Raw genomic sequence first — 26,586 nt, 5'->3', positions numbered from 1 at the left:
AAGAAGCCAGATAGAAGGATCTGAGAACTGGGCTTTGAGGGTCTCTTGGAGATAGCTCCCCAAACCCTACCCCTGGTCTCCTGGGACCTTCTCTGCCCCCTCTTCCTTTGGCACACATGTCACTCTGACCATCCCTGCCTTCCGATGACCCTCTGCTCACTCCCCTGCTGTGGATTTTTAGGGGGCCCCTAGCTTTCTCTCTCTCCCTTCGTACCCTTGCTCCCATGTAGAAAGGAACCACACCCACCCAACCTTCTCCTGCCCCACTCTCCTCTCCTTTTGGCTCCCACTGCTCTGAGTGAGACCTGTGGCTACCCCACCCCTTGTCTCCTTTGTGGAAGGCTGCAGTCTGACACATGTGGATCTAAGTCCCAATTCCTGCTGACAGGCTGTGTGACCTTGGGCAAGTCCCTAGACTTCCCTATGTACGCTTCCCCAGTGGTCAATGGGAATAGTGGGACTTCTCAGAGCGATTAAGTAAAATGCCATTGGTAAAAATGCCCAGCCTCCAGGGCCTTGACAAATGCTGTTTGGATTTAGAATTTAATTTTCTCTAGCTTCTCTCTCCTTTTCTCCCCATCAGGCCACCTTTCTCCTCCATTACTCTTCTGTCTCTGTCACTTTTCGTGCCATTCCTCTCCTCAGCCTTCAATCTTTCCCTGTCCCTTCCGAAACTTTGGGCCCTCCCTGCTTCTCTCCCAGGCTTCACCCCACCTCCTTCCCTTCCTCCCTCCCCAAAATAAAATCAATGCAATATTCAGGAGGGTTGTTGGATATAAATAATTACGACTCGGAGTTTAACGAGATGCAAATTCCCCTCCCCGGTGTGGGGTATAAATTGCTCTCTGACAGCCCGTTACAAGGGTAATCATTTCAGAAAGGCAATTTTATGTAAATGAGCCTGCCTGCCTCCTGGTGGCTCCCCCAGCCGTGGATGGGGAGGGGGTGGAACCCAGGGGTGACGGGAACCCAGGTATTGGGCCAGGCCCGAGGCTGAGGACTGGGAACTGGAGCTTGAGGGGACAGACAGACATTTAGGTTTGTGGGCTGGTGAGCAGTGGGGTTGGGGCCCAGGAAGGGGCGGAGTGTTGTCTGGGGGGAATCGGGGACCTGGAATCAGATGCTTGTACCCTTGTGTGGATGGAGAGGGCTTGGGGCCTGGATGTCCGGGTCACAGCTGGCTTCTCTCCCTTGCCCCCTTCTCAGCCAGGTTACCCAATGATCCCATTGACGAATTGGCATTTAATTAATCCCAATGAATTATTTAGCAACTTCATCCAGCATCAGGAGCTGATGAGACAGAGCCGCGACTGGCTGGCGGTGGGAACACCACACAGAGGTTGGGTGACTCAGAGAGGAAGGGCCTGGGGTCACCAGCTGGCGGAGGGTCTCCAGGCCTCACCCACAGGAACTGGCCCTGGTCGTGACGGGAGACGGGTGTAAGGGCGGCTGCACTGGGCTCCTATGAACTTTAAGATGCTACTACCCACCCGCCCACATCTCAAATTAATAATTACCCTAATGAGTGCAAGTGTTGGGCCCCCAGTTCTATCTATGGTGGTATCTCTTGTTCTGGGACCCTCTCCAGGTCAGGGCCGACCCCTCAAGTCCCAAAGGGAAACCATCGGGTGCCTGCCGGTGTGATGGGGGGGGGGGGGTCACGACCCTTGATCCCTTAACCCTTTGCCCTCCTCCGAACCCCTCCTTAACCCTTTTCTCTCTGTTTCCCCGCAGGCATCCCTCCCCCGTCTTTCGTCGGAGCCCGCAGCGGGGGAGGGGCGCCTCCACCGCCGCCCAGGGAAGCCGGTACCTGGGCCTCTGCGCCTCGCCCCGCGGCCGGGCCCATGGCACTGTGAGCCGGCGAGGGAGCCCCGCTCGGCGCGGGGGGCGCCCGGCCCCCTCCCCGCCCCATGCGCCCGCGGCTCTGAAGCCTGAGCGGGGCCGGGGGCCGGGCGGGGCCGGGGCCGCCGGAGGCATGGCGGCCGGGAGCCCGTGGCGGCCGCCGTCGCCGCCGCCGCTGCTGCTGCTGTTGTTGCTGCTGACGCTGGCGGCGGGCGCGGGCGGCCTGGAGTTCGGCGGCGGCCCCGGGCAGTGGGCTCGCTACGCGCGCTGGGCCGGCGCGGCGAGCAGCGGCGAGCTCAGCTTCAGCCTGCGCACCAACGCCACGCGCGCGCTGCTGCTCTACCTGGACGACGGTGGCGACTGCGACTTCCTGGAGCTGCTGCTGGTGGACGGGCGCCTGCGGCTGCGCTTCACGCTCTCGTGCGCCGAGCCGGCCACGCTGCAGCTGGACACGCCGGTGGCCGACGACCGCTGGCACATGGTGCTGCTGACCCGCGACGCGCGCCGCACGGCGCTGGCGGTGGACGGCGAGGCCCGCGCCGCGGAGGTGCGCTCCAAGCGGCGCGAGATGCAGGTGGCCAGCGACCTGTTCGTGGGCGGCATCCCGCCCGACGTGCGCCTCTCGGCGCTCACCCTCAGCACCGTCAAGTACGAGCCGCCCTTCCGCGGCCTCCTGGCCAACCTGAAGCTGGGCGAGCGGCCTCCCGCGCTCCTGGGCAGCCAGGGCCTGCGCGGCGCCGCCGCGGACCCACTGTGCGCGCCTGCGCGCAACCCCTGTGCCAATGGCGGTCTCTGCACGGTGCTGGCCCCCGGCGAGGTGGGCTGCGACTGCAGCCACACGGGCTTCGGCGGCAAGTTCTGCAGCGAAGGTGAGCAGGGGGGTGGCTGCTGCTGGGCGCCGGGGGGAGGGGGTTGTGTGTGTGTGTGGGGGGGTGCTCGGGAGCGAGCGGCCGCCTGCGCGCGTGTCCTGGGGTCGCGCGGCCTGGGGGGGCGGCTGCGGCCGGCGGGCGCGAGGGCGTGGGAGAGTGTGTAACCTGCACGCGAGGGTCGTGAGGCGGTGAGGACACCTGTCCCAAGGAGAGGGAGCGTGTGGCTAGCCAGTGTCCCGTGTGGGCGTGGCCAGTGCGGGGTAGGGCTGTGTGGTCTGGTCCTGTAAGGGGCTGGCGAGGGGATGAGGGTCCGGCCCTTGGGGGGCCTGTGGGGCGGGTGGGGGAGGGAGTGTGTGCTCTTGATCTGTGTGGGCGGGGTCTTGTGCGCGGGGACTGCGGGGGGCTTAAGGTCTGGGGCCTGGGGCGGAGTCCGTAACTAGGCCCGTGTGGACCGCGAGGCTAGACGGGGTGCGGGACCTGGAGGGTGAGAGGCCGGCCCGAGGCGGGGCGGGGCGGGGCGGGGCGTGAAGGGCGGTGGGTGGGGCCTGTGTGGGCGGGGCCTGCGAGGCGGGGGCGCGGCGGGCCCTGGCGCTCTCGGCAGGTGCTGCCAGCAGAAGCCTGTGAGTGTTTGCGAGTGAAGATCTGGGAGCGCGGCGGGTGAGGCCGGGGCGGGACCGGAGGATGAGGGCCTGGGAGTGGGGAGAAGGGAACGCCGGCGCTGCGACGGCAGGTGGGGGAGAGTGGGGATGGCGAGGTTGTGACTGGAAAGGGAGCTTTGGGGAGGGAGAGCTTTCACCAGCGCCCCAGCTGCGAGAGGCGGAGCCGAGTGATGTGAGGGGCCAGGGACTCTGCGGGCTGTGGTTCAGGAGGATGGGGAAAGGGGGACTGGAAGGCATCTGTGGTACCTTGGCTGGCGAGGGCGTGGGGGAGACGGTCCCCATCAGTTTGGGGGCGGGGGTGGCCGTGTGTTTCGGCCCTGGTCGGTGGCCGCAGGCATGCTTTCCCCTGCCGCAGACCCCTAGAAGCTGCGGGCCACCTAGCAGCTGTGTGTGTCTGATCCCCTCCCCGTCCCTCCACCCCTGCCCAGCCGTAGAGTCTTTTGGGGAGCGTGTGCGGGTGCATGTGTGTGCCCACAAACTGGTGCGGCTCTGGGACTGCTCTGGGGGTGGGTGTGCTCCTGGCTGCCGGCGTGTGGACGGCCACCCCAGGAGCTGAGTCTGCAGGTGTGGCCCTGGGTTTGGGATGCACAGTATTTTGACTGTGTATCTGTCGCTGTGGGAGAGGGATCCATGAGGAAAGCGTTTGGATTGCTTTTGTGGGGTTATTTGTACCAAGCGGCGGGATGTATCTTCAGGAACTGTGTGTATGAAGTCACCCGACACCTTCTCACCTTTTCTCCCAGGAGTTCCGGTGCTCCCTAAACTGTGATCGTGTGTGTCTGTGTGTGTTTGCCAGCACGCAGAGGCTGCGAGTCTGGCAGTGTGTATATTCCATGCAGATGGTCTGCTTGACTAGTAGTGTTTACAGATAGGAGTCCAGTGCCTAGGAGAGTGAATAGTACACACGCGTAAGGCGTGTGCTCAGGCGTAGATACCCGTGTGCGTGTGTTTTAATGCAAGACCTCAGAGACACTGGAACTCCGTAAGGAATCTTTCTTTCCATGACTTTGAATTTGATTCTCTGGTCTCTATGACCTTTCCCCTCCAAGCCTTTCTAAGAAAAACAGGACGGTGGCATCTGGGTGGCTCCGTCGGTTGAGTGTCTGAGTCTTCATCTCGGCTCAGGTCATGATCCCAGAGTTTTGGGATCGAGCCCAGCATCGGGCTCCGTGCTGAGCATGGAGCCTCCTGAAGATTCTCTCTCCCCGCCCCTCTCTGCCCTCCCTCTCTCTCCCAAATAAATAAATACATAAATAAAAAGAAAATGGGATGAACCACCCCTCCAACTTGATGGAAGGGGAATTTGAGTTAGAGAGAGGTTACAGTAGCCCGTCTCACAGGCAGAACTGGGCCCGAGCGTATGAAAAATGCAGCCAGAGGCACACTGGTCAGTCAGAGCCCTTGTATCCATTCCCTGAAGGGATTTATTGGCCAGAGGCTCCTAGTGAGTCACACGAAGTGTGTGCTTCTGAATATGGGCCGTGCGGGTGTGTGGCAGAGATGTGTTGGCGTCCGTGTGTGTGGGAGGGACAGGTGTGTGTATCACGGGGGCGTGTTGGATGTGTTTGGGGCGAATGTTCGCGTTAGCTGTGTTGGAGCTGGGAGATGGCTGTGTATCTGACCCATTGTGTGTGTGTGCGCGTGTGTGCGTGTGTGCGCACGCATGGGGTAGCTGTTGTGGTTTGTGATAGTGGTGGTGCTTTGTCTGTGATAAAAGGGCAGGGATATTCCTCTCTGTATCCCTTGCACCTAATACAGTACCAGGCACTTAGTGGGTGTTTGATAAAAATTTGTGGAATGAATTAAGAGACATTAATAAGCATTTGAGAGAATCAAGTCTTGGGCGAGGCTGTATGTGTACATGAAAATCTGTCCGCCGATATTTTCAGATATATGTTGGGGGTTGGCATGGGGTTGTAAGCACTGATTGTGTCTGGAGATGACAGGTCCAGTGACAGCCCTACTGATTGGCCTTCCTCTCCCCACCCTGTGACCTCATTCCCTCTCCTTACATTTGTTCCTATTTCCTGGGCAGCTTTTGCGATACCCTGTGCTCATTAGACTTCTTCTAGAACATTCTCATCCAGCCGGGATGAGAATTCCATCTCATTTCCCATTCCAGGAAAGGAATGCACTCCCACCCCTGGGTTTTGGGGTTGAGGATGAAGACTTTGAGGGGAATATCTCCTCATCTCTGAGATAGATCTCAGGGCCAGGGTCCCCACGTTTCCCCAGAAGTTCCGGTTATTTCATTATTAAATTTTTAAAAAATGTTTATTTATTTATGAGAGAGACGGAGACGGAGCACGAGCAGGACAGGGGCAGAGAAAGAGGGAGACACAGAATCCGAAGCAGGCTCCAGGCTCTGAGCTGTCAGCACAGAGCCTGATGCAGGGCTCGAACCCATGACCTGCGAGATCATGACCTGAATTGAAGTTGGACGCTTAATCGACTGAGCCACCCAGGTGACCTCCAGTCATTTCATCATTACCTGGTTTGAGTGATTCTCAACTTTTTTGAGATTGTAGGCGTTTTTAAAAAAAGTTTATTTATTTTGAGAGAGAGAGAGAGAGAGAGAGAGAGAGAGAGAGAACATATGCGTGCATGCAGGGGGTGGGGCAAAGAGAGAGGAGAAACAGAATCCCAAGTAGGGTCTGTGCTGTCAGTGCAGAGCCTGATGTGGGGCTCAAACCCACGAACCGTGAGATCATAACCTGGGCCAAAACCAAGAGTCTGATGCTTAACTGACTGAGCCACCCAGGCGCCCCAAGATTGTGGGCATTTTTAAAGGTCAGTCATTCGCAGTACCCTTTCCAAATAGTAGTTATTTTTGTATCCGTTTGCTGTGAGGATGGATGGCTCAAAGCTACTATGAATTCAGGAAAGCTTTTAGATGACTTTGATGTTATGTTTGCCATTGTGGTTAATCAAATATACCTTAGAAAATTTTTTGTAGCTTTATATGCAAGACATATCAACCTGCCTTCAGTACTTGGTGTACATATGGATCTGTGGATCCTTTGGAATCCCCCGCTGCCTTCCTGGGTCTGGGCTTACCCATTGAGAACTTCCCTGTTAGGATATCTGTTTTTTTTTTTTTTTATAGTTTATTTATTTCTTTTTGAGAGAGACAGAGACAGCGTGAGCAGAGCAGAGGAGGGGCAGAGAGAGAGAGAGAGAGAGAGAGAGAATCCCCAGCAGGCTCGCACTGTCAGCATAGAGCCCTCGGCGGGGCTCGAGCTCACAAAAGCGAGATCTTGACCTGAGCCGAAACCAAGAGTCAGACGCTTCACCGACTGAGCCACCCAGGGGCCCCTCATGTGCGTGTTTCCTAAGTTTGTTGGTGATTCAATTCAACAAGTAGTTATTGAGGCCTCCTTCGTGACGGGCCATGTATTGAGGGCTGAAGGAGAGCCAGAAATGAATAAGACACTGCTCTGGGAGTTGACTGTTTAACTGGGGAAACAGATTAAAAAAAAAAAAAAAAAAAAAGCAGTCCAGTCTGTGGTTAAGAGCACAGATTCTGCAGCCAGACTGCCTGGGCAGTGACCTTGGACTTCAGCTCTCTCCACCCTGGTTTCCTTTTCTGGAAAATGGGGGTAATAACAGTACCTACCTTACAGACTTGTTATGGGAACTAAGTCAGCTAATTCACGTAAAATGCTTAGAATAGCGTCTGGCTCATAGAAGATGCTCAATAAACAACGGCAAAAGAACAACACAAAATTGTGTGGTACGTGCCCAAAGAGATGCAGCTAGGCAGTGCAGCTTAGTGATTAAACCCCAGACTCCTGAGGCTCAGAAGGGGATTTAAATCTGACCTCTGCCCTCACTGGGCCCGTGACAGCAGGTGGGTGCCTCACGTGCGGACTAATTTGTCCTTGTGTGTAAGTGGGGCTAAGCGGGCTTGTCTCACAGGTCTGTTGTAGAAGTTAAAGGAATACCTGGTACACGACTAGAATGTACTACTCTCACAAGCAGAGTGCCCTTGGGGTTTTTAGGAAGGGGATAGTTTACAAGTTGGAGGGCGGTGATCAGTAATAAGACGCGTGCTATTGAAGACTGACCTTGAACACGGATGAAGGAGGTTGGGTTGAGGAGGCCCCCATGTGCAGGCCCTGGCAAGAGCTAAGGCGTGGAAGGGAGGGATGTGTATGTCATGGCCATTGAGGGGCGCCAAGAGTATAAGGCAAATAGTGGAGTCGAAAGCAGGGGAATCAGGGGCACCTGGGTGGCTCAGGTGGTTAAGCGTCCGACTCTTGATTTCAGCTGAGCTCATGATCTCACGGTTCGTGAGTTCGAGCCTGCATCTGACTGTCAGTGCAGAGCCTTCTTGGGATTCTCTCTCTCCCCTCTCTGCCCCTACCCCATTGCCCTCTCTCTCAAAATACATAAGTAAGCTTTAAATAAAATAAAATAACATAACATGACATAACATAACATAACATAACATAACATAACATAACATAACATAAAATAACATAAAATAAAGTGGGAGAAGCAGGTTGAAGCCAGGTCTCGGAGTTCTGACTTAAATCATTCAACCAACATTTACTGGAGGCTGTGTACGGGGTATCGGCAAATGAAGCCACAAAAGAATTTTGAGCAGATGTAGGAATCAGCAGAGCTCTATATCAGAAGCTGGGAGTGGGGTGTAGAAGGATTTTGGGGGGCAGAGTTAGGCAGTGGAGAAATCGGTCGGGAGATAGAAAAAGATAGTTGGGAGAGACTTGGGTGGTCGAAAGAGATCTTGAGGCCCTGGACCCAGCTTGTCTTGGGGAGTGGCGAGGGAGGGTGGCGGTACTTGGGAGCTGTCGCTGGAATCTTTAGGACTCTGCCTCTTGCGGGGCAGGGAGGAGTCAGAGGTGATGAGGTTTCAGGTTTGCTGCGGTGGAAGGAGGTAGAGGGGTGAGAGGAAAGGGGAAGCCGGGCGGGCGGGGAGCAGCGTTGGGCCACAGATCACGCACGTGTTGAGCTGCATTGCCCCTCAGTGTTCTTAGACGGAGGCGTCCAGGCTGCTGGAAATGTGGAGACCAGAGCTTTGAGCCGGAGGCAGGGCTGCGGAGGGAGACCCTGGCACCACGGGCCTGTGTGGAGAGAGAGAGTATTTGAAGCTCTGGAATCAGAGGAGGTGGCCAAGGAGAAGGTGACGAGACTTCAGAGGAGCCCACAGTTGGGAGGCGGAGGGAGAGGAGTGGCCGCGGACACCGCCAAGGAGCAGTTGGAACAAAAAGAGACGGAATCACACAGTCTAGGGGGCAGAGCCCGGGGCCTCACAGCTGGTGAGCGTTTCCTAGGTGTCTGGAATGCCTTAGGTCATTTTCACTCCTCGTGGCCGCCGCCTGCGATATAAGGGAATCTGAATCCTGCTGCCCCCCACCTTTGTCCATTCTGCCTCCAAAGGCTCAGGCAGCGGGTGAGCTGTGTCCGTGAATTGCTTGCCTTTGGTTTATTGAGGTATTTAGCGACCGTGTTTCATCAGAAACCAGCACCCCCCCCCCCAAATTCTTCAGGTCACAGCTCCTCCCGTAAGCCAGGATGTGATGAGGGCATTACTGTATTTGTCAGCCAGCTGTCCCCGCACTGAGAAATCGATCGGTAGCATGTCAGTCTCCCGGAGCCCTGGGGGAGGAACTCACCCTGGGAAGTGGAGCGTTATCCCACTTAAAATACACAACTCACCAACAATGAAAGAGCATCCTGGATGGAGATCTTTCGGAGATATATGTTGCACGCCCCTCTGCCTCACTAAGCATAATATTTGGAGAGTGATTTCACCTTTTCCGGATGACTCAGGGTGTCGTGATTCCCCTCAGGTGTTGGATCGCACTGTCACACAGTGGTTCGTTCCTTCGTTGAGGTTTGTCCCTGCCTGAAATGATGCCTGGCTGCTGTACTTTGGATTTCTTATATTAGCTCTTGCTGATTTTTCCACCTCCGCCCTTGTGAGGAGTTGTCAAGGAGCAGCCCACAACCGTCTCTCTTTCCCCCTCTCTCTCTGTCTCTTTCTCTCTCTCTCCTCTCTGTCTCTCCGTTTGCGAACTTGGAAAAATCAGCATTCCCAAGCGTGTTAGGCTCGTGTGTCACCACCAGTAAGTGGATTCTGGGTAAGGTCCGAGAGGCTCCCCTATGCGAAAATAACAGTCTTTCAGGCATCACTGTTAAGGACGTTCGTTTCGGCCGCTCAGAACTTTTTCTTTTCGTTTGTTCCAGTCTTCATCACTGTCCTTTTTTTTTTTTTTTTTTTTTTTAAATTTTTTTTTTCAACATTTTTTATTTTATTTTTGGGACAGAGAGAGACAGAGCATGAACGGGGGAGGGGCAGAGAGAGAGGGAGACACAGAATCGGAAACAGGCTCCAGGCTCCGAGCCATCAGCCCAGAGCCCGACGCGGGGCTCGAACTCACGGACCGCGAGATCGTGACCTGGCTGAAGTCGGACGCTTAACCGACTGCGCCACCCAGGCGCCCCTTCATCACTGTCCTTGATTATGAACCTGCTGGGATCTCGAGTTCGTGTTAGGCAATACCACGCATGCCCTCTGGTGGGGCGGGTAAGCCCCCTGTGTGTGAAAGGTGGCTACTTGAGGTCACGTGATGTGGGATCACCTCTGATACCCAGGGTCCTGACAGTTTCTGCTGTAGAGACGGCTCCAGGCTCGAGAGAGTAGTGCAGGGAGTGACTGGCGTAAGAGCCCAGAGAGAAGACACATACAAGGAAAGCCTCCGATGGCAGAGTGGCTAAGAGCGAGGGCTGCCCCGGGGGTTGAGTCTGGCTTTGCTGCTTGCTGTGTGTGTCAGCTTGGACCATTTACTTAATCACATTGTTCTTCAATGTCCTACTCTGTAAAATGGAGGCTGTAACGTTGCTGTAAGGACTAAATGAGTTATACGGAAATCCTTTACAACGCGCCAGGCACTATTCTAAATGATCGATAAGTGTTACCGTGATCATTAACCCCGGTGGTCAGAGACGGCTGCAAGGAGGAGGAGGGACTTGGCGAGATCTTGAAGGCAGACTGAGTGAGATTCGTGGAAGTGGAAAGGATAGGGCAAGGGCTTTCTCTCCAGGTAAACAGCCTGAATGAGGAGTCTAGGGGATGTGAGTCGTGGGGCAGGGTGGGTCGGGGCGGATGAGGAGACCAGGATTGCTGTGCTTGGAGGGAGATAAGATCAGAAACTGTAGATTAAAGTCGGCATCTAAAAAGTCTTGACTTCCAGCCAAGGATGTGGCCCATTGGAAGTATTTGTTTTTTAATTTTCTTTAACCTTTATTTATTTTTGAAAGAGAGACAGAGCATGAGTGGGGGAGGAACAGAGATAGAGGGAAACACAGAATCCGAAGCAGGCTCCAGGCTCCGAGCTGTCCGCACAGAGCCCGACGCAGGGCTCGAACCCACGAACTGTAAGATCATGACCTGAGCTGGAGTCGGACGCTCAACCAGCTGAGCCACCCAGGCGCCCCCTGCCCCCCATTGGCCGTATGAAAGCCAGACAGATGTGCGTTCAGATTTTGGGTCTGTTCCTCACCAGCAGTGTGCCTACTGGGCAAGTTTCTTCCACCTTCTAAGCCTCAGTTTCCCCAATCTCTACAAGAGTAGTAACAGTGTGCCCTGCTGAGGTGGCGACGGCGAGGAAGTGAAACAATGCATGGAAAGAGCCAGGAACACTTGAAGTACTCGGTATGTGAGAAGCGTTTTTGATTATTCATTCAACAAACATAGGCATGCCTTTTTCTGAGCCAGGAACTGTGCACACAGCTGGAGGTAGAGATGAATGAGACGTTGTCCTTGCTCTTGGACGTTACACAGTCCAGTCAGGAAGCAGACATGGAAACGCGATCGCAATGGATATACAATAAGTGAAACGATAACACAATGTGCATATTGAAAGCTGGCACAAAGGCGGGGTGGCCAGGGGCGCCTGGGGGGCTCAGTCGGTTAAGCGTCTGACTCTCGGTTTCGGCTCAGGTCGTGATCTCACAGTTTGTGTGTTGGAGCCCCGCATCCCGCTCCCCGCCCCCCCCCCCCTCCCAGAGCAGAGCCTGCTTGGAATTCTCTTTCTCCTCTCTGCCCCTCCCCCCACCTCCCACTCCTCCTCTGTGTGTGCGCTCTCTCTCTCTCTCTCTCTCTCTCTCTCTCGCAACGTAAATCAACTTAAAAAATTTTTTAAAAGGGGCGCCTGGGTGGCTCAGTCGGTTAAGCATCCAACTTCAGCTCAGGTCATGATCTTGCGGTTTGTGGGTTCAAGCCCCACCTCGGGCTCTCTGCTGTCAGCATGGAGCTGGCTTTAGATTCTCTGCCCCTCTCTCTGCCCCTCCTCCGCTCACATGCTCTTCCTCTCTCTCTGTCTCAAAAATAAACATTTAAAAAAATTAAGAAGAGGGTGGCAAAAAAAAAAAAAAAAAGAAGAAGAGGCGTGGCTAGCCTTGACTGGGAGGTCAGTTGGGACCACGAACAGAGGTGTAACTGACCTGGTCTTAGAACAAGAGTTGGCTTTCTCAAGCAGCTGAGGGTGACAGGAGTGGGGATAGAGAACGGCGTTTCAAGCCGAGGGAACGGTATGTGCAGAAATGTGGCACATTAGGGAAATGGACAGCCGTGGGTGGGGCTGGAGCCCGGATTGCTGCAGGAAAGGAGGTGGGAGGGAGGCATGGCCCAACTTTGCATGTACTTTCCTGAGAAGACTGGACTGTTTCCTGGAGGCATTAGGAAGCCTTGGAGGTTTTTTTATTTTTTATGTTTTTTAATGTTTATTTATTTTTGAGAGGGGGTGGAGAGAGAGAGAGAGAGAGAGAGAGAGAGAGAGAGAACACTAACGGGAGAGGGGCAGAGAGAGGGGGAGACACAGAATTGGAAGCAGGCTCCAGGCTCTGAGCTGACAACACAGCCCGATGCGGGGCTCGCACTCACAAGCGGTGAGATCATGACCTGAGCCGAAGTCAGACGCTTCACCGACTGAGTCACCCAGGAGCCCCAGCCTTGGAGGGTTTTTTTTTTTTTTTTAATTTTTTTTTTCAACGTTTTTTTATTTATTTTTGGGACAGAGAGAGACAGAGCATGAACGGGGGAGGGGCAGAGAGAGAGGGAGACACAGAATCGGAAACAGGCTCCAGGCTCCGAGCCATCAGCCCAGAGCCCGATGCGGGGCTCGAACTCACGGACCGCGAGATCGTGACCTGGCTGAAGTCGGACGCTTAACCGACTGCGCCACCCAGGCGCCCCAAGCCTTGGAGGGTTTTAAGCAGGGTTGTGACTTGGTTGGACCACCATGGTTTGCGGACTATGAATTGTAGGGGAAAAGACTGGCTGTAGGGGGAGATCATTTAAGAGGCTTGTTAATGTTCCGAGGGGAGGCTTTGGGGGGGGGTCTGGACTTGGGGGTGTAGGGGGAATGGAGGGATGAAAAACACTTCCAAGGTTTTAGAAGGTGGAAGTGACAGGACCGGGCGATTGTTATGACAAAAGGGCAAGGCTGATTTCTGGGTGCCTACCTTGACCAGGGAGACCAACCAGGGGGAGGCTCCTTTGCAGGAAACCAGGGGTGAAGGGTGAGGGCGTGGGCTATGATGACCTAGGAGCGCAGTGACCAAAGTCAAAGGTGATTTTGTGCTGCGGGGCGTGCTTCCCTTTCTGCCCACAGGAGTAGGTACTACACCAAGCTCCTGAGATCGCTATGGGGCTAATGTGTGAGATGCATGTTGAGGGTCATGGGCACTTGGGCACTTAGCTAACTAACAGCGTCTTGAGCCTGGCAGAGTGGGGGGGCACATGCTGGGTGCTCAAGGAGTGTTGGCTGAAGGCAGTGCCTTTGCCAGATGCAGGGGAATGGGCACTTTGTGGCGGGGGTGGAGACAGGCATGGCTTTGGCACTTGGAGGTCGGGGAGCTGAGTAACCTCTGAGCAGACAGATGGGGACGCCGATCTGGCATCCAGGGAAGAGGCCCAATCTGCAAACACAGGTTTGGGAGTCCTTAAGCCACGGAAGCGAGCTCTGGCCAAGGAGGGCAGGGGGCAGGGAGGAGCATGGAGGGCGCAGGACTGAGCCTGGAGGGGTCCGTGATGGCAGGCAAGGGACACAGGTGAATCAGCAGATAGCAAAGAGCAGCAGAGCAGGAGAGGTCAGTGGGTCTCTCGGCAGCCAGGAGAGGGAAGACGTGGGCAGCCAGCAGGCCAAGCTTGGTCGCCGCACCTTCTGGAGCCTGGCATGACGACCCACGTTTGCGGCAGGTGGGAATACTTTTTGAAATACTAGCCATGTTGGAGTATCTCGAAATCACCGGGCCTTGTGTGTACGGGTGCTGGGGAGACGCCGGCACTGACTGACCAGGGCCTTAACCCACTTGTTCCAAGGGGATCCAGGGGTTCTCCCGGCGGCCCCTCTCTGGCCCAGCATCACCCCCTGCCATAAATGCGATGTGTTGCAGTTTATTTAAGAAAATCGTGGTATACACAGCCATTGGGGGATGCCGCTGGCAGGTAAAAAAGAAGGTCTGTGTCCGTGACCCACGTAGATACGTAAAGGCGTATGTGTGTGTGTGGGTTTAGCAAATGGAAAGAGGTGGGTCGACAGACAGAAAAAGAGAGAGCTGTGCTCATCACCGGGCATGAGTCTTTAGCCAGCGGAGGAGTGTGGGGTGCAGTGGTGGTTCATGCATCTAATATTAGGTATTAGATCACCGTGTGGGTATTGATTCTGCGTTCAGCCTGTGTGTGTATATTATGGAGGGGGTAGAAGGTCTGACAATCGACAGTGTGTGTGTGTTTCTGGAGTATGGCGAACCCCCTAAGAACGAATGAGCAAATAACACAAAATGATGTCGGAGGGAGGAGACCGTGTGCGCATGCGGGCGTGGGTGTGCACCGAACAGCTGTTGGTGTGTTTGCGTGCGTACCTTGGGGCCTACATGCATGTGTGCATGTGTGTGTGTTTCCCCGCTGGGTCTGTATTTTTTCCATTAAAAAATGTTTATTTTATTATTATTATTATTTAGTGTTTATTTATTATTGAGAGACAGAGCATGAGCAGGGGAGGGTCAGAGAGAGGGGGAGATGCAGAATCCGAAGCAGCCTCCAGGCTCCGAGCTGTCAGCACAGAGCCCGATGCGGGGCTCGAACTCAGGAACCGCGAGATCATGACTGGAGCCGAAGTCGGACGCTTAACCGACTGAGCCACCCAGGCGCCCCCCGCCCTGCAAAAATGTTTATTTTTAAAAGAGAGAGACAGACTGTGAGCGGGGGAGGGGCAGAGAGAGAGGGAGACACAGAATCCCAAGCAGGCTCCAGGCTCCGAGCTGTCAGCACAGAGGCCGACGCGGGGCTCGAACTCACGAACCGCGAGATCGTGACCTGAGCCGAAGTCGGAGGCTCAACCGACTGAGCCCCCCAGGCGCCCCTGGGTCTGTATGTTCGTAGGTTGTGCAGATTCTCTTCCCGCCTGCGGCTTCAGTAGGTGGGCCCTGAGAAATGTCTGGGGCTGGGGGGCGGGGCACAGCCCCCTACAGAGCAGGCCAGAGCCCCGCCTACTCGAGGAGTTGCAGCCTAATTGAAGGAACTGCCTCTCCCCTCTCCCCCTTCTACCCTCTCTTGACCCATCTGGTGCACTTCAGGGCCAGGCCCAGGCAGACCCCTAATAGGGCGAGGGCTGGCTACCCAAAGGCTGTGACGTAACTTAGGGATGGGCCCGCTGCAATGGGACCCCGTCCCACCCCTGAAGTGGCCCATCCAGCCCCGGGGGGCACTTCACTTCACCCAGCTGTTTTTCCTAGAATCACAGAACCCAAGCCACAGGGGCCGCAGAAACGATGTGGTCCGTGTCTGTCATGTTTGTGGAAGAGGGACCGGTAGTAGCTCAGGGAGGTTAAGTGACTGGAGTCACACAGCCCTTGGCGGCCGAACTGTGTTTTGTGACTGTGTGTGGATGACTGTTCTCCCCCGGGTGGGTGGCGGGGTGGTGGTTGGATCTGGGTGTGCAAAGGCCTCGAGGGTGAGTTGCGTGAGAGATTATATGCGTCTCTGGATCGCTGAGTACCTATGTGTGTCAGTGTGTCACTGAGTGTGAGCGTGTCCCCATCTGTCTCTGAGCCACAGTGGAAGGCAGGGGAGGAGCTGTGCCTGGGAGAGTCAAGACTGCCTGACTGCTGCGCCTGGTTCTGCCTCTGATTCTCCATGTGACCTTGAGCGCTCATTTCCCTGCCCCGGGCCTCAGTTTCCTGAAATGCACCATGAGACGTGGGTCCTCCTGGACCGTGTGACCCTGTGTGTGAGGCACTGACTCAGGGAACAGCTGTCTCTATGTTGTCCCTAGCAGAGCCTTCCGGTGTGGGTGACTTGTGTCAGGGCCTCGGGGAGGGACGGCGGGGCACCGGGACCTTGAACTCATCCCTCTCCTTGAGACCCCGTCCTCGGCACCCTCACTAACTAGCCTTCCCTTTTTCTCTCTCTCTGCCTCACCCTTTCCTGACCCTCGCTGGCTTACAGAGGAGCACCCCATGGAAGGTGAGTGATGCTTTCTGGTCACTGGGGTGGCGGATCGATCCCTGTGCGGGCTTGTGCCAGGGTGTGTCGGCCACCTGCGGGCTCCCTCTCCTGCCCATGGTTGGGGCCCCTTGGGGAAGGATGTCTGGGTGTCCTCTCGGCTCCCTCAGCCCCCGCCCCTTGCCTGTTCCCTCTTTATTGGTTTGCTGGGGAGAACTGCCGGGCAGAGGGCAGGCCCTTCCACTCCCAGTCTTCGGGGCCAGGCTGCGACTGGCGATTCTTCTTAGGGAGGAGACTGGAGTGAGGGTGAGGGGAGGGGACTGGAGGAGTGAGAAGTGAGTGAGGGGGCACCCTTTTGCCCAGCCCCGCTGAGGAGGCTTAAGAGGGCCACGCAGCCGGGGGCCGGGGCGGGGGGGGGGGGGGCAGTGCTCACGTACAGTCTGCTCTGGGCTCTGAAGAATGCAGGCAGGGGCGGGGGCCTGGGTCCCTGGGGCAGCAGGTGTAGGTGGGTGGCAGCTTCTCTGCCCTGATTGACACTGGGGCAGGCCCCTGGCCCCTGCCCCACGGGGCCAGTAGGTAGGGGTGGTCTGCTTCTTCCTTCAGCCCAGGCCGAGGGCAAGGGCAAGGGCAAGGGCCGGAGTGTGCCTCTCTTTGGAGTCCCTCTGTCCATTCTTTCCCTGTCTTTTGTTTTGCCTTCTCTCTCTCTCTCTCTCTCTCTCTCTCTCTCTCTCTCTCTCTGGTTTCTATATTTACTTTTCTTTTTCACTAGGGCTCTGTCCCTGGACCTCTTTCTTTGGCTCTGCCGGTCCCCAGGCTCTCTCTGGGCTCCTGTCATTCTCTGAACCTTCCCCTCTTGCTGTGGTTTTCCCTGGCCCTTTCCCCGCCTCGGGGGTGGACTAGATCAGCGAGAGGGGAAGATCACGTGGGATGGGGGGCAGGGGCGCGGGGGCGCCCACATGGCCACCGTCGAGAGGGCAGGTGGCAAGGTGTCCCATGCGCGTTTCCTGGAGAAGCAAGAAGCAAGTGGCAGGTGGGAGGGATGCAGCAGCTCTAGGCTGAGAGCTCCCTGGGCCTGGGCTCTGGTGTGGGAGGAGCAGGGGGAGCACCCAGGATGCAGGAGTCCTGGGCAAGAAAGAAGGGAAGTGCTTTGGGCTTGAGTGTGGGCTGGAACCCATTTTTCCTTGTGGGGTCCGCGGTTCGGCTTGTCTCTTACTGATAGATGCCTCTTCTCCTTGGAAGTCTTCAGTTTCTCTGGTCCCGGTGGGCAGGCACCCATCTGTGTGTGTGTGTGTGTGTGTGTGTGTGTGTGTGTGTGTGAGAGAGAGAGAGAGAGAGAGAGAGAGAGAGAGAGAAAGAACGAGAGAGAGTGCATGTGTGAGAGACAGTGTGTGTGTATCTGCATGCACATGTGAGTGAGAGTGTATCTGTGTGCATTGTGTGTGAGTGTGGATGTGTGTGAACATGTGTGTATACATGTGTGAGAGTGTATGCGAGTCATATGTATGAGAGAATGTATGTGTATGTGTGTGTGCAGGTGTGTGTGTGAGAGTGTGTATGTGTGTCACGTGTGTGAGAGTGTATGTGTGTTCAGGTGCGTGAGAGTGTGTATGTATACAGGTGCATGTATGAGAGTGTGTGTGTGTGCACATGTGTGTGAGAGTGTGTGTATGTGTGCGGGTGCATGTGTGAATGTGTATATGTGTCACATGTGTGAGTATGTGTGTGCAGGTGTGTGAGAATGTGTGTATATGTGTCACATGTGTGAGAGTGTATTTGTGTGCAGGTGCGCGTGTATGTGTGCCACATGTGTGAAAGTGTATGCATATGTGTGCACGTGTGTGTCACGTGTGTATGTGTGTAGGTGCGTGTGAGTGTATGTGTGCAGGTGCGTGTGAGAATGTACATGTGTGCACGTGTGTGAGGGAGTGTATGTGTACAGGTGCATGTATGAGAATGTGTGCACGCGTGTGTGAGAGTGTGTGTATATGTCACATGTGTGTATGTGTGTGCAGGTGCATGTGTGTGTCACGTGTGAGTGTGTGTAGGTTTGTGTGTGAGTGTGTATGTGCCATGTGTGAGTGTATGCGTGCGTGCGTGCATGTGTGTGTTACGTGTGTGTGTGCAGGTGCATGTGAGAGTGTATCTGTGCACATGTGTGTGAGAGAATGTGTACATGTATGCACGTGTGTGTGCATGTGCACGTGTGAGAGTGTGTGCAGGTGCGTGTGTGCATGTGTCATGTGTGTGTGCATGCGTGTGCCATGTGTGAGTGCATGCATGCGTGTGTGCACATGTGTGTCGCATGTGTACATGTGTGCAGGTGTGTGTGAGAGAGTGTATCTGTGCACATGTGTGTACATGTGTGCACGTGTGAGTGTATGTGTGCACGTGTGAGAGCGTGTCACATGTGTGAGAGTGTGTATGTGTGCATGTGTCATGTGTGAGTGTGTGTATGTGTGTGTGTATGTGCCATGTGTGAGAGTGTATGCATGCATGTGTGCACGTGTGTGTTGCATGTGTATGTGTGTGCGGGTGGTGTGAGTGTATCTGTGCACATGTGTGTGCAGGTGCGTGTGAGAATGTGTGTACATGTGTGCACATGTGAGTGTATGTGTGTGCACGTGTGAAAGTGTGTCACATGGGTGAGTGTGTATGTGTGCAGGTGCGTGTGTGTGTGTGTGTGTCATGTGTGTGAGAGTGTAGTATATGTGTGTGCAGGTGCGTGTGCGAGAGTGTGCGTCACGTGTGTGTGTGTGCAGATGCGTGTGAGAGTGTATCTGTATGTGCTTGTATGAGTATGTGCAGGTGCATGTGTGAGAATGTATGTACATGTGTGCATATCTGTGAGGGAGTGTATATGTGTGCAGGTGCATGTATGAGAGTGTGTATGTGTGCGCATGTGTGAGAGTGTATGTGTGCACGTGCGTGTGTGAGAGTGTGTGCATGTGCATGTGTGTGCAGGTGCGTATGTGTGAGAGTGTGTAAGTGTGCCACGTGTGTGTGTGTGTACAGGTGCATGTGTGAGAGTGTATCTGTGCACGTGCATGTGTGAGTGTGTGTGCAGGTGCATGGGCGAGAATGTGTGTACAGGTGTGCATTGTGGGAGGGAGTGTGTATGTGTGCAGGTGCATGTATGAGAGAGTGCATGTGTGTGCGTGTGCGAGTGTGTGTGCACATGCGTGTGAGAGAGAGTGTGTGTGCGCGCACGTGTTCATAGGACTCTCCTGCTCTGTTGTGCCCGCATGCCCCTGTGCACGTCTGTGCATACGTGCTTGGGCACATGTGCCCGAGTGTGTGTGGAGGTGTGCGCGCCTGTGTCATCGTGGCCCACGTCTCTGTGTGCCTCTGTAGGAGAGTCTGCATCTGCGTCCGCATCTCTGTGTCAGTGTTTACCTCTGTGCGTGAGAGAGAGTCTGTGTGTCTGGGTGGACGCAGCCTTCTGAGGGCTGGAGATAAGATTTAGTGCTGATGTGACTTTTACTTGCTCTTGATGTCATGTCTCCTCTGGAACAAAGGGAGAGACGGAGGGAGGAAGGGGAGGCGGGGGGCGAGCCTGAAGGGAGAGGCTTGTGGGGAGGAAGAAGGGGGCCGAGAGATGGGAGGAAGGAGGAGGTAAGTAGAGGCAGGAAGAGGAAGCGGAAGCGGAAGGAGGGGCAGAAGGGAGAGAACTGGGGAGGGGAAAACAACCAGGCCATGGAAGAAAGCAGGAGGGCTGCTGGGGAGAGGTGACGGAGCCAGGAGGGGACAGAAAAGGGAATGGGTCTCTTCCAAGCACGCAGGACCAACAGGGACAAGAAGGGAAGCTGGGTTTTGGGGACGGGTGGGGAATGAGACACCCTTTGGACACCGCTGAGCCGTATCTTGGGGGCAGCATGGTGGCCTGCTGGTTTGGAGGTGCGCAGCACGTGCCCACACGCGCGCGTGCACGCGTGTGTGTACACCTGGAGGTGTGGTGCATCTGTGTGTCTCTCTGTGACGTGTCTGCTTGTGTGTCTCTCGATCTTGTCCCCTGTAACCCTCTTCCTGCTGGTCCTCTTGGGCTTCTGGTAGGAGAGTAAGGAGGAGACTGAGTGGGGAGGTGTGGTTTCGGGGGGCGGGGCTGGGACCTCCTCTGTGGCACAGTGCTCTGGATGCTGCAGTTCAGATCTTGGGGTCCCCCGTGGCTTCACCCTCTTTTCCCGACCCCCAGCGCTGTGCCTCAGGCCTAGCTTTCTCCTAGGAACCCAGTCACAGGGCTGGGGCTGCTCCCCAGCCCCTGATAGCAGCTCCTTTTGGGGAGCCTGGCTGCCCCTCCTCCTTTCTCCCCAGCCTCCTGTAGCGGGGAGAGAGGACGCAGAAGCAGCCAGATAAAGTGCCCTAGGAAAGGACCCTTGGTAATGCCATCCGTCACTGCCAGCCTCTTCTCCAGGGGTGGGAGGAGGGGCTGACGCCACAGGTGGATGTGGGGAGGGGCTTACCCAGGCGGGCTGGGCAGGAGGAAGGAGCAGGGATTTCAGGCCTTGGGGACCGAGGTGGGGTCCAAGGGAGTGGCAGTAGGCGTCAGGGAGAGCACCCTCAGGCCGGGCTGGGCTGAGCCGTGGGGAGCCCGGGCAGGGAACCGGCCTCCCCTTCACCAACATGGCTGGTGCTGTCACGCCTGAGGGAGCTGAGCAGCTGGTTGCCGTGGTGACAGAGGGAGAGTGCTGCATGCTAATGAGGCTGCCTAGGAGCTGGGCAGTGGAAGGGTCTGCCAGGGGAGAGATGTGGCTCCCTCCCCACCCCCTCCCTGCCCCCTATGAGCAGTAGCACAAGCCCGCGGGGGACAGAGGGCCAGTCATAGGGCACCCAGCTCCCGCACCTCGATTTCCAAGGATGGGAGCCTGCAGGCAAGGTTATTTCTGCCAGGAAGAGCTGGCTGAAGGTTTAAGGCTCTGGGTGTCGCTCCTGGATTTATGGGTAGATGCGGGTAGATCTTGGGGAAAGTTTGTGGCGGGGGAGGGGGGCATTCAGAGCAAGGAATGCGACTGAGTCCAAATGCTTGGTCCTTCCCTTCCGCAGCTGCGACCCCTCCCCCAACTGGCCTAGTCGCAGAGGTGGGGAGGGACCCCGGCCTTTCCCCCAAGAGAGGAGAAGGGGGCACTGTGAGCCTCTGCCCACGTCTTCTGCAAGGGGCCAGGCCTTTGACCACTGGCCACCCTCTTCCCAACCTCCTGGCTGCCTTTCCTCTTGGAGCAGAGACATCCTGGGCTCAGCTTCATCTCAGAGGAACCTGGAGTTCTCTACCTCGATCATACCACCCTGGCCTGGCCTTTTGTCCCTAGGGCCACCATTGCACAGCACTGGGATGGTTTTCAAGGGCTGTTCCTCCCCCACCCTTCTGGCTAGATACCTGGGATGCAGGGTGGGGGGGAGGGGAGGTCCTCAGCTTTGCTGTGGGACCTGGTGCTTCCAGCCTCGCTGGCATAGGGCTTTCCGTGGTCGGTGTTCTCTGGGGCCTAGGGTGCTGGTCCAATGGGCCAGAGTCTTTCCCCCTAAGGTTTAGGAAGGCCCGGATCAGGGCTAGACCAGGCTTTTTCAAAGGGCCGAGGTAACCCTGGAAAAAAACCCCAGCCCGTCTTGCCCTCGGTCTTGAATATAGGGCTTCTGTTTTCCATTTTCAAAATTCAGCTTTTGGCTCATCTCAGAGGGGGCCGGGCCGGAGAAAGGGGGTCCGTAGAGTCAACTTGACCTCTCAGAGAGCTGGCCCTCCTGCCCGTGGGCCTCGGCTGGCCTCTTTGGTTCTTGCTGTCCCAGAGCGCTGGCCCTAGTCTCCTGGTCCTCCTTATGGAAGGATCTGAGCTCCCCATCTTTACTTCATCGTCTCCCTTTCTCCTATCTGCTTCTGCTCCAACTCTGTCCTCCCTAGCCGAGCCCCGCTTTCCTCGTAGAATCCAGGAACACAGCAATCCATATGGAGATTTTGGGGGGGGGGCAGCTGGGAGTTCTGGACCTGGACAGATGCCTTTCCAAAGCCCCTGTGGGGGGAGATTCCTCCTAGGCCCAGGCTCCACACACCCCAGCCCACCTTCTCTGCCAGGCTCACAGGGGTAAGGGCATGGGGTGGGGGTGGGGTTGGAGGTCCTCCCTGCCCACTTAATCCCACGCTAACAGGACACTCTCTCTCTCTCCAGGTGGCTTTGATTTTTGTGTCGTGTTTTCTTTTCTCCTCCATCCGAATCGTTTTTTCTCGTTGACTGTTTTTTTTTCTCTCCGCCTCCCGGAAGAAAAAAAAAAAAGAAAAAAAGAAAAAGGAAAAAGCAACCCTCCCAGCCTCATGCTTCTCCTCCTTTTCCTTTTTTTTTTCCGGCAAGAAGAAAAAAAAGAAACCAAATCTCCTCTCCCCGCCCCTTGCAGTGACTCCCTGCCTGGACCCTCCCCACCCCCTCCGGTTCTGCCTGTACCCCATCACCCTCTCTGGTGCCCCCTTCTCTCTCTCTATCTCTCTGTCTCTCTCTCCCCGCCCCTCGTGCCCTCCACCCTCTGTTTCCGGCATCGGGCCCCTCTCCTCAGCTTCTGGGCTGAGGGCTTTCCCCCGATGTCTGTCACAAGTTAAAAAGGGTTTTTAAATTGTGGCAGCAAAAGCTTTTTTCTCCCCTCTCTCTGGCTGATTTTGATGACTTGTGTTTTCTTTGTTTCTTTCCCCTCTTCTTTCTTTTTTCTTCTTCTTCTTTTTTTTTTTTTTTTTCCTTTCTTTCTTTCTCTCCTTCCCCTTTCCAAGGTCCGGCTCACCTGACGTTAAACAGCGAAGGTATGGTTTGAAGTTCTGGTTTGGATTGGATTGGATTGGATTGCCCCCAACCTGCGCCTGGATTTTCTGTTCCTCCCCCTGTTCTCCTTCCCCGGCCTCCACCTGTCCTGCCTCCTTCCTGCCTTTCCTACCTGCTTCCTCTGTCACGTCTTTATGTTATGTTCCCCCGGGTGCTGGGGTGGGGGCGGGGGGGGGGCCGGCCCCACCCCCCGTCTGTGCTCTCCCCTCCCCCCCACCTTCCCTGATGCGCTCCATCCACCCTCATCGCGCCTTGGTTTCTGACATCAAGAGATGTTTCAACTCCTGCCGTTGTCTCAAGTCGCCTCACCTTTTTGCGTTTTCCTGGTGGCGTATCTTCTTTTTTCCTTCTCATGGTGGTGTTTTATTTCCTTCCACTCATTCTGGTCATTCTTTCTTTTCTGCGGACCCAAATAAAAGAGAAAAAGCATGGACCGGAGAAAGCCAATCGTAGGCAGCCTCCCTGGCCTCGCCCTGCTGCTGCGGGGATGGCCCCTCTCTCCACGGTGGCAGTGAGGAGGGAAGAGGCAGGGGAAATGGAGGGGCAGGGTGTCCCCTCTCCCACAGCTGTCCCACCGTCCACCCTCACCCACATCTCTTGACTCTGTTTGACAGATGAGGACATTCAGGCCCAGGGAGATGAGGTGACTTATTAGTGATTATGTGGCCTTTAGGTGGTGGTGCCACTGGGGCTGCTTCTTTATTTTTAGCCTCCCTTCAACCAAGTCCCTCCCATCTTTAAAAAGCATCTTTAAAAAGCAACAAGCTTTGTTAAGCAAACCTGACAGCCCAGGGGTCCTGACTGCCGTCCTCCCAGTGCTGACCCCTCCCGGGTGTCCTCGTCATTGATTCTTGAGCTCAGGGATTCTAGACCCTTTTGCACCGCTCCCCATGCCGAGGGCAGAGCTCTGTGAGGCCTCATCTTCCATATGGGGTCTGTAGCCTGCAGGTGGGAGAGGCCTGCAGGATGAAGACTGGGCCATAGGGAGAGACTCAGATCTGGAATTGGGGTTGGATTTAAGTCTGGGAAGGTAGGAGCCTGAGATTCTTACAGGGATGTGAAGTTATGGCAACAACTGTGGAGAACGGAGACATCCCAAGGGGGTGGTCAGGACCTGGTCGGTTCGCTCGCATCCTTCTTGCCTCTCAAGGCCTGGCTCTGGGGGTGCTGGCTGTGGCTCACCTTTGTCATAGAGAAAGACCTGGAGGATCCAGAACCCCGCCCCCGCCCCTGAAGGGCCCACGGCTCAGGTGTTATTCTAGCTTTTAGTTCTGGGGATTTGGGATTGAGGTGGAATGGGGGCTCAGACACGGACTTTTCAACTCCATTCTTGAGTGCCCCTCCAGAAGGCATTCTGTGGGGTCTGGCAATAGGCGTGGACACCTGGGAGCCAGACGCTGAGTGCACTAGTCACTGGCAGGGGTGGGTGGAGAGCGCGAGCCAGCCTGGAACCCAGATGCGGTGACGTGCCCGCAGGGGCCTTTGGAGAGGAGGCCCAGGGGTTGACGAGCCCATGGGGGGAAGTGGGAAGCCATCCCTGAGAAAGGCCTTCCCCATGCATGTGATGGGTCCAGCCAGGCAGAACCCCTTTCGGTGTGCATAGCCCTGCTGTAGACACGATTTCAAGGGACAAAGAGCAAACAAATGGTGGCCCTGCCCCTGGGAAGCCCCATGACCTGGTCGGCAAAGAAGGGGACAGAGGTGACATTAAGAGCACTCACGAGTAAGAGAGCCAGGTGTAGACCAAAAGCCAGGTTAGCCTTGAGGATGGGCAGAGGACACAAGAGGTCTTTGGCGTGTGAATCCAGAAGGTTCTGGTGGAGGGGAGCCTGTGTCAGGCTTTTGCAGGAGTTGAAGAGCCGCAGCTCAGTCTCTGCAGAGGAAGTGCGATGAGCAAAGATGTGGAGTGGGGGGGAGAGGCAGGGAGAGGCAGGGAGAGGCTGGAGGTGGAGGCCGGGGCCTGCACAGTCCTGAGGGCTGGCCTGTTTGCATGTTCTTGGGACGAAGGAGCTCCTGAACCGGAACCGACAATGGACACTCTTCCCTCCCCGTGGTCTTTCTACCCCTGGGCAAAGGGCAGACCTTGGTGGCTGTGGGTCTCAGGGGTCTGTGGGGCTGATTCGGTTTGTCATCTGGCTCCTTCCCTAGAGGCCCCGAAGCAAGTGAGTCCCCAGAGCAGCACCCCTGCCCCACCGGTACCTCCAAGCAGGACCTCAGCCCCGGAGAGGGCCCTCCGTCACCTCGAGGCTGGGGTGGGACTGGCTGGGTAGCCCCCCCCATGCCTGACTCCCCAATTCTGCTTCTCCAGTAGGGTCCTTACTGTTCTCCGAGGGGGGGGCCGGGAGAGGAGGAGCCGGCGATGTGCACCAGCCAACGAAAGGTCAGTGACCCTCCGGTCCCCAGAGAGCCTCGCCCCTTGCAGAACTGCACTTCCTGGCGTTGGGGTGGGGGGTGGGGCAGCTGAGTCAACACCAGCGTGTCCCTTTGTACCGCGTCTGAGGTCCACGAAGACTGCTGGGCCTGCCTCTCTGGTGTAAAGGACCACAAACCTTCACTTTTTCCCCAAATCCCGGCCGTCCTAATGACCTTTTTCGAGGACAAAGAGATGTCTTTTTGTGGCAGTTGTTCAGGCCCGTCCCTAGAAGGTACCTGTTTGTCTGGTAGAACGACGGGGAGGCAGGGTACACCCTCCGTTGAACCCTCAAGTTCTGGAAGCCTGCTAGGGGCCCGCCCAGGGGGATTCTGGTTAGGAGATGTGGCATTCGTCTTATGCACGGTCACCTAAGTGAGCCTTCACAACCTTCTGCGGAAGGGCTCATTGCCCTTGGTTTCCAGATGCAGAAACGGACGCTCGCCAACCCCCTGAGACCAGCACGGGGCCTTTTAGCCTGTGTCAGGGCTATGGGTTTTAAGCTCCTTTTTCTCCCCGAGCCTGCCTCTCTTGGAGTCTCTTTCCTAGGTAGTTTATGGGCAGTTAGCCACCGTCAAGGGGCTCCCGCGGGTGCCAAGCCCTGGGGCTATCGAATCCCGCCCGCGTTCTGTGGTACATGCCATTCTGTCGGCCTGGATGTCTGCCATCCCTGCTTTCTTCCCCAACTATCTGGTATCTCTTTCAGCCGACTCTTGACAAAGCAGCCAGGCCATCCACACTGGAAGTCTCCCCTGAACTCCCCAAGCAAACCCAGACACCGCTCGGTGTCCCCTTGGTCCACACGTCCGTTTTATCGCTCGCCACCCTGCCTCCTAACTGTCACTTCACCTGTTTGCCTCTCCCAGCCGACTGAGCTCCCTGGGGAGAGCGATTGGGTGTTTTCATGTGGACACCCTCCCCGGTGCTTCCACACAGCTCCCGGCACATGTGTAGGCATGTGCTTGGCAAATTTATTTTCGATGGGTGAATGGTCTCTGTTCTCAAGGGGCTCACTGACATTCCAACGAATGGCTACAAGAAAGTGTGGTACATGCAAGGTGTAGGAAAAGTGCAGACTTTGTCCAGGGGAGTTAATTTATTCATTGGTCTCGAGAGTAAGAGGCAGCGCGTGCACACAAACACACACACACACACACACACACACACACACACACACACACACACACAGAGAAAGTTACCAGTGCAGGAGTCATTTGTTAGTCGAATAGTTTATAGTTTATGAAGCTTCATTCCATCTGTTCTCTTTCTAGATGCCACAGCAGCCCGCGAGGTAGGTCGGTGGTTAGCTCCTTTGTCCAGAGGAGAGAGCTGCGGCTTAGAGATCCGCCTTTTGGTCAAGGTCACCAAGCTGGTGGAAGAGGCAGCATTAGTGCCCAGGCCTTTTTTCTCACATCACACTTCCTCTCAAGGGAGCAGTACAAGATGTTACTAGGCAGTAAGTGCCAAATGAGCAGAACAGACAGCTGTAGTGCTGGAGAGTAGGGAGGGGCGGAAGGGGGCTGGAGACCTTCCCAGAGGAGGGCTC

At 55.9% G+C, this 26,586-nt stretch overlaps 1 protein-coding gene across 30 annotated transcripts in view; it reads left to right on the top strand.

The window, feature by feature from the left end:
- NRXN2 (neurexin 2) overlaps positions 1-26,586 on the top strand; it is a 109,515-nt gene that overhangs the window by 7,241 nt on the left and 75,688 nt on the right. For 19 of the 30 annotated variants that reach the window (XM_058689510.1, XM_058689505.1, XM_058689509.1 and 16 more), the window contains exons 2-5: positions 1,735-2,711; positions 15,849-15,866; positions 22,582-22,611; positions 24,939-25,010. In XM_058689510.1, coding sequence (XP_058545493.1) covers positions 1,976-2,711; positions 15,849-15,866; positions 22,582-22,611; positions 24,939-25,010 — 856 coding nt within the window. In that variant the 5' untranslated portion in view covers positions 1,735-1,975. The remainder of the gene's footprint in view (positions 1-1,734; positions 2,712-15,848; positions 15,867-22,581; positions 22,612-24,938; positions 25,011-26,586) is intronic. The other 11 variants (XM_058689502.1, XM_058689503.1, XM_058689498.1 and 8 more) reach the window with 5 other exon arrangements.

The sequence above is a fragment of the Neofelis nebulosa genome, chromosome 10 (assembly GCF_028018385.1).
Source record: "Neofelis nebulosa isolate mNeoNeb1 chromosome 10, mNeoNeb1.pri, whole genome shotgun sequence".
NCBI lineage: Eukaryota > Metazoa > Chordata > Mammalia > Carnivora > Felidae > Neofelis > Neofelis nebulosa.
The sequence above is the reverse complement of the archived record's forward strand: the minus strand, read 5'-3'. Positions and strand labels throughout refer to the sequence as shown.